Here is a 13,390-nt window from a genome sequence, read left to right as displayed (position 1 = left end):
CTCCCCAATCGCACATAATTGTTCAATTAATAATAGATTTAATGTGCAGGAATTATGTATGAATCAATTTAAATTAAACACTGTAAAACATATGGCAGCATTTAATTCCTGCAGTTTTTTTCTGTGGATTTCATTTCATTCTTCCAAATACAAGTGTGTCATATTGGCCTATTGTTGGGTCTCCTGTATTTTCAATATGCTTGAACATTTGAACTTCTAACATTTAAAATATTAAACAAAAAATTGGTACAAAGCAAGAAAATTATAGTAACCAAATTATTTAATTTTCATGGAGCCCATTGGTGGACTCATTATTCACATAACCATTTTATCAATGTGCTGGAGCCCTTAAATTGTTACACATAAATACACAAGTTACTTAAATGGGTCTACCGAAAATGATACATAGAAATGTACACATATTTCTCCCCTGCGTGGTCTGCCACGTCCTTATCTGAACACCACCTGAAGGAGGGAGGGGGCAGGTAGAGAGTCACGTGGTCCCACAGGTAGCTCACTACAAAAACGGGGAACGTGCAGCCATTACTCCGCGATGGTGACTGCGGGAGACTTCACGTAAAATATTTACCCCGCGACGAAACTTGGATTTACGGACCTCACCTTTGCTCTCAGGTGTCAAAGTGAAGGTGTTTTTACCGCGTGGGTCTCCTCTCCGGCGTATCTGCAGTTACTGTCCTTTATTCTTCTGCAGTATTAGATTAGTTGGTTTTTTTTTTGTTGTGGCTGTGTTTGTGTTCAGATGACGGCGCAGGTAGACTACCTGGTGGTGCTTTACACCGCCACATCTGGCGCGAGCGGAGAGTTGCTGGGATCTGACGAGAAGGAGCTCGTGCAGTTGGTTTGGCAGCTGGTGGATTTAAAGAACAAAAAGGTGAAAATATTAAACTATCTATTACAGCAAGTTATTGTTATTCTAAGGCAGGAAATGAAGGAGTGGGCAGGTGGTCAACTGTAGTCGGAAATAGACCCAAAAACAAATGACAGAGTTATAACATTATAATAATGTTATAACTCAGGTGAGTGAACATCTATGAGCTGAATATAGGTTAGTATAGTATTAAGCTAGTATAATAGGAGGGAGTGTCTTCTCCTATTGATGTCTACATTGTAAGATATTTAATAAGACTCCTGCCTTCGTTGTTCCTTTATATTACAATATAAACGTTAAAGCTGTTATATCAGCCTACAGCTTGTGAGTTTCTGTGTAGGCTTCTGTTTCATGACTGACGTGTTTCTCGCTTTTCTCTTTCTCTGAACCAGTTGGGCAAGGTGAATGAGCTCCTCATTAGGCCTGACCTCTCAGACTTGACAGAGGAAAAAGAGGAGGAGGATGTGGTGGAGGAGAGCGTGGAAGAGGAGAATAGATCTGAAGCAGATCATAGCTCTACAGCCACAAGTCTTGAGACAGCATTAAACCTGGTAATAACCTCCCTGACGTCACTAACAATCATTTATGACATAGTAATTACCACTGATGTTCGAGATGCTTGAGAGATCTCATCGTTTTAATTCATTCCCTAAATGTCGGATGTCTGTCTTTGCAGTTTAATCTACAACTGACAAATGAGGTGAACAGCGCGGGCGCAGGCACGTCGGTGTGTTTGTGTACAGATGGGCAGCTCCACATCCGTCAAGTGATTCACCCTGAGGCCGCAAGCAAGGTGAGCAAGCTTGGTGGGTGAACACCTTGCAGCTGCAGGGCGGATGTTCACTCGGCGCTGCAGGAACCTTCAGCGCTTCACACAGACACAAAGGGAATTAAAGGTTACAGTGAAATCTGGACACACGCCCATACACATACCGTACTTCTGCACATGACAGCAACACCTACACAATGGAGCTGATGAAATTCTCCCACATGTCCCAAACGTGTGTGAAGTGTTACACAGGGATTATTCCGCTGTCCTGAGCAAACAGTAATATGAAGGCAATAAAGTGGCAGCTGTCGATGAGCCACATGTTCACATCCGTCTGCCTAATTTCTTCCCTCTACAGAACATCCGTGTCCCAGACTGTTTCTCCTCTTTCTTTGACCTTCGCAAAGAGTTCAAGAAGCACTTCCCCACATCTGACCTCAAGGCTTCAAATGTGCACATCATGGCAGAGTGTATCCTTTCGTCAAGTCACTTCTGTGCGACTGTTGATGCATTTAAAGTTGAGTTGTTATTTGTTCAATATATGGTTATTTATCCGCATGTTCTACTTGATCTCTTGAGCACATACATCACTCAGAAACACATATTAGCAGTTTATAAGCTAAGGGGTGTTGGCTGTAAGACTAGAGGTTTTGAAATGCAAATAGGGAAACAATGGCAGCACCTTACTCAGCGCTCAGTGAACGAGTGTGTGTTTAGCCAACAGGGTAAACCCCACACACCCACTGGAACAGGATAACTAACGTGTGTGTGTGTGTGTGTGTGTGTGTGTGTGTGTGTGTGTGTGTGTGTGTGTGTGTGTGTGTGTGTGTGTGTGTGTGTGTGTGTGTGTGTGTGTGTGTGTGTGTGTGTGTGTGTGTGTGTGTGTGTGTGTGTGTGTGTGTGTGTGTGTGTGTGTGTGGCCTGCTTCACTTTTTTCCCCTTATTTTACACCTGTCACGCCTATACATAACACCCTTTTTGCTGTCTCTGTACTGTTAATACTGTTTTCATTTGTTTTGGCTGTTCCTTGTTTGCTTTCCTTGACTGCCTCCTCCTCAGCTCTCAGTATACCTGTTGACATGCCCGCCTTGTGGGATCCCTCAGCCACACTGGATCCGTCAGCCATATTGCCTACAGGAATAGCACTACAGCAAGTCCAGATTATGGGCAGCATTGTCCTCGCCCTGCTTTCTGAGCCATTTAGTGAGTTCCGGATATGATTTTTACACAAAAGTGAAACATGAGGGATTAGTCAGTTAGTTTAACATAAAACCTTACTGTGTGTTAGGTAAGATTGGAAAGGTATGCTTCTTCAAGAGCACCGCTCAATTACTAAAAGTAATTGAAGCTTAAACTGAAACTACTATGTTGATAATCAATTGATGTAGTCATTTCAAAAGCAAAAATGCTGATTATTTAAAGGTCTCAGCTCTTCCAGTGTGGACTTGCTGATTTTGTTGTCTTATATGATATTAAACTGAGTATCTTTAGATTATAGACACTGGATTGGACAAAACAAGACAGTTGATTTGACATGCTCTATGTGAAACAGTTAATCAATAAATATTAATGGTCGTTGTCAGGTTACTCTACAATTAAAATTCTTAGTTAGTTGCAGCATTTAAGTAATTTACCTTTTTATGATGAAATCTGTAAAAGCAAAATGAGTTCATAAGTCCCAAATATAGTCTGCATTTTACCCCAGGACTTTAGACATCAAGTTTATCATCATCATCAAGTTGATCACTAAGTATTATTATTTGTGATCTCATTATTAACCAAACAATATGGCTTTCCCTTTACAGGCCACATATTTTCCACCCAGGAGAGAGTTAGTGAGAAGTTTGAGGGTGGCACTTGGTAAGCAAAGTTTGCTCAAGATAAATATTCTTTTTGTTCTCTGCCTCTGAAATCAACTCCAAGTCCACTCCTACTGGGCTAATGTGTGTGTGTGTGCGCGTGTGTGTGCGTGCGTGTGTGTAGCAGTAAGATGGAGAAAGTCGGTGACAACACCGTGATCCGAGCCAGAGGGTTGCCATGGCAGTCTTCTGACCAGGACATTGCTCGATTCTTCAGAGGCCTAAATATTGCCAAGTATGTAGTGACTATATTAACAGCGCTTGGATTGTGTATTGTGATATACTGTGTGTGTATATATATATATATACTGAAACCTGCTGTTGACGTGAGGTTTAACATCCATGACGCTCGATATGTTGTGTTGTACAGAGGAGGCGCTGCGTTGTGTCTTAATGCTCAGGGGAGGAGGAACGGAGAAGCTCTTGTTCGTTTTGTCAGTGAAGAACACAGAGACCTTGCGCTGCAGAGACACAAACACCACATGGGCAACAGATACATAGAGGTAACCTGTCTGAACCCTACTAGTCTGTATTGATTAAATCAATCAGCCACACACTCTTTTACCTTCATGCATTGCAGCTACACCTGTAGAGACAGTTGTTAACCTCCGTCTTGTTCCTTTCTAATCGCAGGTTTACAAAGCAACAGGAGAGGACTTCCTGAAGATAGCAGGAGGTGAGAGGATACAACCATGTGTGGTATAGTCTATCGCATTTAACCTTACCTGGAGCAAACTGGGGCATTTAATTAAATTAGGTGTTTTTTACACAAGATAGTGTGACCAAATTGTGTCCTGAAGCTCTTTGGTGGTGCTTCTGGTTTGAGGATGAACTTTCTGTCCTGAGAGTCAACCCACAATTCATCATTTAAAAACATCAATAGAAACACCACAAAATGCCTTGCTGGTCGTTTTTTTGTGTGTGTTTGTGGTCATATTTTTTCTCATATTGGTTTTTGTTTTATTCCAGCACATTAAATAATTTTTTTGGTGTGGGATTTTATGCCTTTTAGATGTTTTTCAGCTGTGAAAATCATAACTTGCAGAAAAAGTTAGCACTTATGACCAAACCACAGTGATACAATACGTTTATTAATGGTGACATAGCCTTTTAGGATGACAACAAGCTTGTCAACGAATTAAGATGTTATTCATATATGTTAAAGCCCTCCTAGAAAACAGTGATTACCTTTTAGGTACATTATGGTGATGTTTATCATCATAAAAATGGGGACCCGACCGTCACTCAAAGGATATGTTTTATTCTCATTAATTATGAAATAAGACAGACGGAAAAAACACCCCTTATACCATTACAGATCACTGCTCAAGGAATGAAAACATAATCCTGTTGAAATCTACAGCATGATCATTTGTCTGTGTCTGTGTCCTTGTGTGTGCGCCAGGTACCTCTAATGAGGTAGCAATGTTCCTGTCCCGTGAGGACCAGATTATAGTGAGGATGCGGGGTCTTCCTTTCACTGCCACATACGAGCAGGTACTCACCTTCTTCTCCCCGGGGGAGGGCCTCAAAGAGACGTGTCCGGTCAGCGGAGGGAAGGATGGCATCCTATTTGTTCGCTATCCAGATGGTCGTCCAACTGGCGATGCCTTTGTTTTATTTGCCTGTGAGGAACACGCCCAGTGCGCTCTGAGGAAACACAAGGAAATCCTGGGGAGAAGATATATTGAGCTGTTCAAAAGTACGGCAGCAGAGGTCCAACAGGTACGTCAGGGTGTCCACATGGATATGGGTGTACTTCTTTGTGCAGTGTGTACTTGTGCAAAGTGCATATTCATGTTCATTTTTAACTTGTAGAAAGTCTCCCACACGTGTCCCTTCATCTTAAATTGAGGTTTGCTCGTTTGTTCTGTCTTGTTATCCTCTTTGATTTCTGAGGGCAAGAAGAAGGTTTTTAGGAATGATGTGTTTGTTTGTGTGCAAAGAGTGTGTGGGTGTGATTCTTTTCTCCTCAGTTGGCTTTAGGAATTATTGGAGGTGAGCTTATGGGTGGGGACCTGCATAGCAAGGTGGACTGTGTGTGTTTCCCTTAAGTATGTGGGCACACATAAATACTCTGTGAAAGATTACTAGTCTCTCTTTCTCTTCTGTTGGTCCTCTGTCCTTCTCCCTCTCTTGTGAGATGAACACACCTGGACTCATTTTCTTATCTTCCCAAGCTGATAAACTCACAGCTAACATCCGTACTCTATGCAGAGACTTCTACTCGTGCTTTTACGCATGACAGACTAGGAAGCAAACAAGCCAGCTTCTGTGTGACATTGCAGCACACATTTAAACCCAACACGGACTTGTCTTTGTTGTACACAAGGTGTCTGTCGAAAGTTGGCCTACACTGCATGTATCTCAATGTGTATACACTTTCCTGATTTTCTTAAAAAATGAAGAGGGGAGAAAGATTTTCCCTTAACTAGTTTGAATCGGCTCTGACTCCAGGACTGCTGCAGGTAGAGTATGTAATTTGTAACTATGTGTGTGCTGTAGGTGTTGAACCGGTACTCGTCAGCCCCTCTGATCTCTGTGGCCCCTGCCCCCTTGGTGTCAATGCTGCCCACAGTGTCTCTCCTGCCCCCTCCTGGTGGCATGAGGGACTGCCTGAGACTGAGGGGGCTGCCATACACAGCAACCATAGAGGACATCCTCACCTTCCTGGGCGAGTTTACACACGATATCAGACCACATGGCGTGCACATGGTACTCAACCAGCAGGTACATGCAATAACTGCACTGACACACCCATGGACACACTTGTTTTCTGACAGAGTGCTGCACAGTAATTTCTGACTGTCTCCGTTTGTAGGGTCGTCCATCGGGTGATTGCTTCATCCAGATGACCTCAGCAGAGCGGGCTATTCAGGCCTCACAGCGGCTCCACAAGCATGTCATGTCCAGCCAACGCGGGGCCAACAGCCGCTACGTGGAGGTGTTCCCTTGCAGCGCAGAGGAGATGGGCCTGGTGCTGATGGGAGGCGCACTCTCACACACACATGCACTTACACACACCCGGAACAGGAGTGGGACAGGGCTCAGCCCGCCGCCATGTAAGTCCAGACGTAAGTGCTGCTGGGAGCTGGGGGTGCTTCGGGACTGCAGGGTAGGTGGGCTCCTGCCGTGGGGGGCAGGGTTTCTGGGTTTTTTCCAATCTAGTACTGTGGGAGGTAGGGGACATTTGGTCTGACCATGAGGATTCAAAACTGTGTGTGTGAGAGAGTGTGTGTTGGTGTGTGTGAGGTACCTCTTTGTAATTTAGTGTGATTAAATGACCCATCTGCATGCGCTGAGAAACCTCACATGTTAACGGTTTATTCTACCTTTTCACCTGTGTTCACACATTCTGATTGTAGTTCATCTTCTTCAGCGGCATGTTCGTTACTCATTCTTAATTTTACTCCTTTACCACTGCTCGATCATAAAGATCCGACAGGGCTGGAAAAGTGTAAGCAAGACAGCTTGTCCACAATATGTCAAAATGGCTTACACCTCTCCAGTCTTACCAGATTTGTAGTAATGGTTATGTGATTTAGCCTCAGGAGACCGGCGCACCTCGTGTGTGTGTGCGCCTCCTGTGCTATCCAATCAGTAGCTGTGGGAAATGTGGGCAGAGCTGAACGCTGGTGCGTAGAAATGTGCTTTGTTCTCCATGTCTGTAGTTCTTAACCATAAATGTGCACTCCTAGTTTTCAAAAGGAGGTGCAATTAAAAATTGGTCTAATGTTTGATATGAAGTGCAGAAGTGCAGCACAGGGATTCAAGGCTAGACATGTGTGGGTAGAAGGTGATATGTTTTATGATTCTTGACCAAAACATGTAACATAGACAGCATGTCGCTGTTCCACACATATTTAGGGGAAGGGTGAGAAGTGTTCAGGGTCACTGATAGACCTAAAATGTTATGGACCATATACACACACATTTATATAAATTAGTCTTAGTTCATACTACTTGTTTTTCTGCAGAATATAGTCACAACCACTTCTGGGATCCTGACAATGTCTCTTTGCTCTGAGGGCAACGTTGCTCTCATTATATATAGAAGGCTCCATGTATTTATCAATTAGACATGTGTCAGGTGCTGTGTAATGGTGGTCATTGTTTGCACGTTTGCATGAGTGCCTCTCTCACAAACAATGACCAGACTTCACTATCATGATTCTATTTTTGTTTCTGTTTGTCTGTTTTTAAGTATTTTGTCTCCCCGTCTGTTCTCTCCTCCGCAGGTTTATCTCCACCATCCTACTCCTTCGCCCCTGCACCACCTGTCATGTCTACAGAGGCTGCTGCCGCCCTTTACCCTCCCATAGGTCAGGTGCTGCTGGCCCCACGTCCCCTGCCGCCAGGACATGCCTACTACCCTGCCTCAGCCCAGCTATACATGAACTACGCAGCTTACTACCCCAGGTAAGCAGCGCTGGTTAGAGATGAACAGAGACACATGGAGACCTTTATGTTAATTATCTGTTTCCTCTGTCTCAGTTCTTTTTATTTTTTACGTATAATTCCAGTAATCTCCATATATTCAACCTGGCCTCAAAATATAATAATTATATATTGTTTATTTTTTCTGAATAAAATAGTTTTCCAACATTAATGAATGAATGATGTGAATGATGAAATTAACCTCTATACCGAGATCTGTCACAGCATGAAAAATGCTCCAGAATGTAGATTTCAAAACAATCCCAAAATACTTGGTTTTAACACATGAAAGTTTCAAATCGGAAATGCTTGCAAATTCAACATGTAATCACACGTCAGGACTATTATATGAAGATTTAAGAGTTAACAGACTTCCTGTCAGACAGTGTGCTACTAAACCGGGATACTGTTTACATGTTTGATTTTCTGAGCCTTCTGTTTGCATAGGTAATATTATGGCAGCATGAAGAGCGTGAGTGCACTAAAACATTTTAAGATGCTGTATCTAATGTTACATGTTATGTATATTGTTGAGCCCTTTAAAAAACAAACTATAATTTTGTGGAAACATTCCCAATTTCTTCTATTTTATCTTGATTTGAAAAAGGCTTTTCCATAAAATTTATTTTTTACAAACAATCATTTTCCAATATTTTATATACGCATATGCACAGAAAGAGGCATTTTAAAGCTGCAGTCCTTGTGGGCCTTAAGTCAAGTCCTCAGCAAAACTTTCAGTCCCCCATCTTCACTTCCAGGAGTTTATATCCATGTATACTCTTCCTCACATACAGGTTAACACATCTACACACAGGCTCATCTATATTCACCCGCATATGTATACAACCTACCTATATCCCTTCTACTTCCATCTTACAACCATGTTTAACTTTCATATATATATGTCCATCACACGCTCTATTCAGAACGTAACTTCACACATTACAACCAAACTTGAAAGTGGAGTCATACAAAGGCTGTCCGCAGTGGGGTTGTAAATGAATCCATTTATGAAACTTAATTTTTACTGGGAAAAAACTCAAAGAAAGTCAAAAACCTGCTCTGCAATTTATCTGGACTACAGTATTTACAAAAGCACTAGTGGTGTTTCATCTTTATCCTATCTGCTATTGTGTGCATATCCACCGACAATATGTATACAGGAGCAGTTTTGGTCAGAATGTGTCTTGGTGAAGGAGAAAGGCAGGGACAAGGGTAGTTAATGACTGAACCCTGTGGTATCGGAGCACTTGGTAAACTCCAGTGACCTCTGTTTCTTCATGGTCAGTCCTCTGTCATTGAGAAAACATTTATAGACTACGCCCAAAGTTACTCCCATTCTTGTGATATGTTTTGTTTGCTAAGAAACATGCAGCTCTCATTTATTTACTTTGTTTTTAGATATTTCCACGATAACTGTCTGTCTGTACTCTCTTGTCTTTCTCCAGTCCACCTGGCTCACCTACCGCCATGGGTTTCTTCCCCTCCCCCTCCTCACTCTCCTCCCCGGGGGGGTTGGTGCGTATGCCAGGGCTGACATACAGCAGCAATGGAGTCAAAGACCTCATTAATGCAGTGCAGGGATACCAGGTAAGAGACAGTTCTCTACGAATCAACCATGTATGCTCAATAACTGGTTAATAATACAGTCCCTGTACATGCAAATACTCTATCTGTAGGATCCAAGTGTTGTATTCAAATCTCCTTCTGTTGTGGGTGTGTACTGTCAGGCATCCACTGTGTTTGCCCAGAGGCTATCAAACTAGTTTATCCTGTGTACTCTCCCTCCTCTGTCACACATGCACTGCTGCTTGCTTAGACTTGAACTGGAGGAACTTAAGTCTTATATAAAACTTGGAAGAGAGTGAAGAATCGCAGGGATATTATCGATAAGAGTTTATACTAAATTAAGAGACAAACTTGGAGTCAGAATGTGAAGTATTTTTCCTCCCATGAACAAACTCCTGCAGCCCCCCCCACCCCCACCCCACCCATGCTGGAGTTTACAGGACCACATGACCTTTAGGTTATTACTATGGTTGCATGTCTCTCAGCCCACTGTCTCTGTTATTCCCCCCCCCCTTCATTACACCACAGTATGCCCCCGAGGATGCTCTCGTGCACGCCCACGGGCCTGTGCACGCTCACGACCCGACCGGGACATTGCTTACGCAGCCCAAAGAATGGGTGTGTATTTAAGGTGTCTGAGGCAGGTGGCAGGTAAGGATTGGTTAAGGGCTCAGCGAGGGGGGATTTAGTTTAGACTGTGGTTGTAGCTGTGGCTTGGGGCTCAACACGACAGCAGGAACCCTGAACGTATCTTTGATTGGGTTGAGTGTTGAGTTAGAAGAAATTTCTTTGACTTTTTAAACAATCCTTGGGTTTAGTCTTGAATTCTTCAGCCTGTCATACTGCCTACTACATTTCTGTCCTCTTGATAAGTTATTTATGGGCTACAGCAACAGCCAAGAGGGCTAATTGACTGCTTGCTGAACCTCACCTCAGAACAGTGATTGTCCAATAATAGTTTAGCAACTGTAACTAGGCACAGCACACCTGTCAGGCTTTGGATTTTTCCATATGCCAAAATGATGCGAATGGGTCTCTAATAAAAGCTCTACTTTGTATCTATTCTTATTATCACTTAGTCTTCTCTGATATGAGCTGGAATCGTTTGCATGTCTGGCTAACTAGCTAAAAGCAGAAGGAAGGCTACAAGCTTGTGTACATAAAAATTTCAGGGTACAAGTTAACTACAACTCCCAAGGTGCCTTTAGGCAAAAAAAGTATCTAATCGGCAAGCTTAAAATTATATCATGTGATATACAGATCGCGCTGTTGGGAAAAGATTTTATATTCTACCGTTCAAATCAGTTAATTTTGGTTGAATTCAGCAACGGTGGCGCTGCAATTTTGTTAACAACTGCAACAAAGAAAGATTGAATTTAAAACTACTCAGATTCGTGCCTATGCCGTGGATTTTTCTCCATGGCAGCGCCGGCTAAGGCTCGCGGGTATTTTAGTATTTAGAAGTCTTCCACCATGCCAAACTTTCTCAGGAACAAAGTTGAAATAATTGAAACTGGTGGTCCTAACCTAAACCTACATGACCTTTACATTATCCCATTTCTCTGTTACGCAACATTGAGCTAACTAGCTTGATAATGCTGAAAGAAAAAAAAATAGGGACACAGAATAGAGAAAACACTTTGGAGCTATAGGCCCCTCTCTCTTTACAACGCATTCACTTTTAAATGGTTATTATTGTGCTGTGCAAGAATGGAAAGCTTGACAGGCGAAGCAACTGTAACTAAGGTAGGCGGGGCTTAGCGAACGGACAATTGGTGGTGTTGTAGTGAAAAAAGGTGTAGCCTTCAGGTGGTTGAGAAGGTGATGGGTAACATCTGGTGCTGGTTTAGGGGCTCTGTGTTTGATGCTGTCACACTGGGATCATACTCTCTCTCTCTCTCTCTCTCTCTCTTCCCTTTCCTTACCCCAAACTCTCTTTCATCTCCCCCAGCAGAGTCCCGCGGAGTCAATGTCTCTCCTGAGCAGCAGTCTGATTGGTCAGTCCAGCGGAGGAGATGCTCCTCTCATGTCCCTCCAGTCTCATCTCATGACCAAGCCGGCGGGGCAGTACCTGGACCTGACCCTGCTGTAGGGTCACTAATATACAAAGGTCATGTGGCAATTTGGTACATGTCAAAGCCTTGTAATGTATTTTTAGGTTTTTAAAGAATAGTCCTTTTAGATGTGTTATTTATATCTTTAAGAACAGAAATTAATGTATTTTATACCAAAATCATTGTGGCTTTAGCCAAAAATAGCAGTTTTTGTCTTATATTGCACAGTGTGTATTTTAACAGCTTTCTAGAGATTTTTTTTAACATGTTACGATAATATAATCACTATGATATATTTGCTAGCCAAATTAGAGAAGAATGACCTAGTAGCAACTGAGCTATAACTGTCCTGTAAGCTTCTCTGTGAAGTGTGTGTGTGTGTGTGTGTGTGTGTGTGTGTGTGTGTGTGTGTGTGTGTGTGTGTGTGTGTGTGTGTGTGTGTGTGTGTGTGTGTGTGTGTGTGTGTGTGTGTGTGTGTGTGTGTGTGTGTGTGTGTGTGTGTGTGTGTGTGTGTGTGTGTGTGTGTGTGTGTGTGTGTGTGTGTGTGTGTGAAAATGAGTATTATGCATGGCTGTTTTGATACTCAATCTGTTTATGCAATACATTTTATGTGTTTATATACGTTTGATACAGTACACAGTGATTGTATTGGAAGCTTTAGTGCATGAAGAAGTTAGTAGTAAAACTTTAAGATGTTTACATTATGCCAAATATCAATGCACTGCTAATCAATAAGACTACTAATAAATATAATAGCAGTATATTTTAAATGATATATGTTACACTGTGAGTTTGTCAAATGGTCTGATCACTGCATCGGGCTCACTTACAAAAATGTGACATCTCACACTCATTAGACCCCCCTGTCCTTCTTATGTACCCTGCATGGGTCTGTTTCCATGTTGTGTGATGCCAATATTGTCTTGCCCTTTGTTTTGGACTCACGTTTGAACAGAGGACAGTCCCAGTTCTCTGTAACCTAACCACAGGGTTGCATTCTTCAAGAGGAGGACTCATGTCACGGACTCTCATTTTACCGAGTGACTCTCAGAAGCCAGAGGTGGTTTCTGATGGATATTATTACGTATTTTACTCAGATGAGACCGCAAAAATGAGTGAGTAAGTCCATCACACTTTCCTTGTCTTCTTTCCACCATCTATGCGGGGACTGCAATGGAGCCAACGGGTTTCCCTGCAGAAATCCCTTTGCCATATATCTTTTTACCGTAACTAAAGCATTTGCAGAGTAGATGGAAAGCTGAGAAGGAAATGAAATGAAGGACACCTCTGACATGTATCTTGTGAATTGAATTGCCATTCATGCCCTGCAAAGTTGCTGTTCGGGCTCCTACAGTGGAACTCCTGCTCAGGACGTCCCGCTGTGTCAATGCTGAAACAACAATAAACATAACATGTGAAGTCTACCGGCTTTCAGGCGTTTGATTTCGCTATTTGCCTTCACTCCACTGCATTGTGTGTACTTATTGTGCCACCTGTACATTGGGAAGGTTTGTGTAAGTAAAGCACAAACACAACACATGGGTGGAGTTGTCTGATGACAGAATTTGGCTGAAGGCAAAACTGTGGGAACTACCTCTCACTGTTGTTTCCCACATACACACACACACACACACACTACGGCCAAGAAGCTATTGTCGTCCCTGACACACTAAACACATTATCTGAGAGGATGGCCCTTTTTTTTAACAGGGTGGAAAGTGAAGAATAGAGTGCAGGAAGGGGGAAGAGAGAAGGAAGGCAGACAAAACCATGTCAGACCCCCTCAGGGCAGATTTGGCATTGTGTAATACAA

General features: G+C 42.7%; 1 protein-coding gene across 6 annotated transcripts; it reads left to right on the top strand.

The window, feature by feature from the left end:
* The first annotated feature begins 558 nt into the window (after positions 1–558).
* On the top strand, positions 559–13,001 carry esrp1 (epithelial splicing regulatory protein 1). 6 transcript variants are annotated; one of them, XM_083918417.1, is made up of 16 exons: positions 559–892; positions 1,282–1,440; positions 1,566–1,682; positions 2,017–2,128; positions 2,718–2,861; positions 3,464–3,518; positions 3,642–3,752; positions 3,888–4,020; positions 4,151–4,193; positions 4,923–5,242; positions 6,023–6,247; positions 6,339–6,579; positions 7,756–7,936; positions 9,403–9,544; positions 10,052–10,141; positions 11,478–13,001. In XM_083918417.1, the coding sequence occupies exons 1-16, from the start codon at positions 761–763 to the stop codon at positions 11,613–11,615; spliced, it is 2,343 nt and encodes a 780-aa protein (XP_083774543.1). In that variant the 5' UTR covers positions 559–760; the 3' UTR covers positions 11,616–13,001. The 6 variants fall into 6 exon arrangements, with proteins under 6 accessions (XP_083774543.1, XP_083774542.1, XP_083774546.1 ...); XM_083918416.1 differs by having other exon boundaries at positions 6,339–6,591; XM_083918420.1 differs by having other exon boundaries at positions 6,339–6,591; positions 10,052–10,174; positions 11,475–11,611.
* Positions 13,002–13,390: the final 389 nt, after the last annotated feature.

This window comes from Echiichthys vipera (assembly GCF_963691815.1).
Source record: "Echiichthys vipera genome assembly, chromosome: 8".
Taxonomy (NCBI): domain Eukaryota; kingdom Metazoa; phylum Chordata; class Actinopteri; order Perciformes; family Trachinidae; genus Echiichthys; species Echiichthys vipera.
Note: the sequence above shows the minus strand (reverse complement) of the source record. Positions and strands in the feature narration are given on the sequence as shown.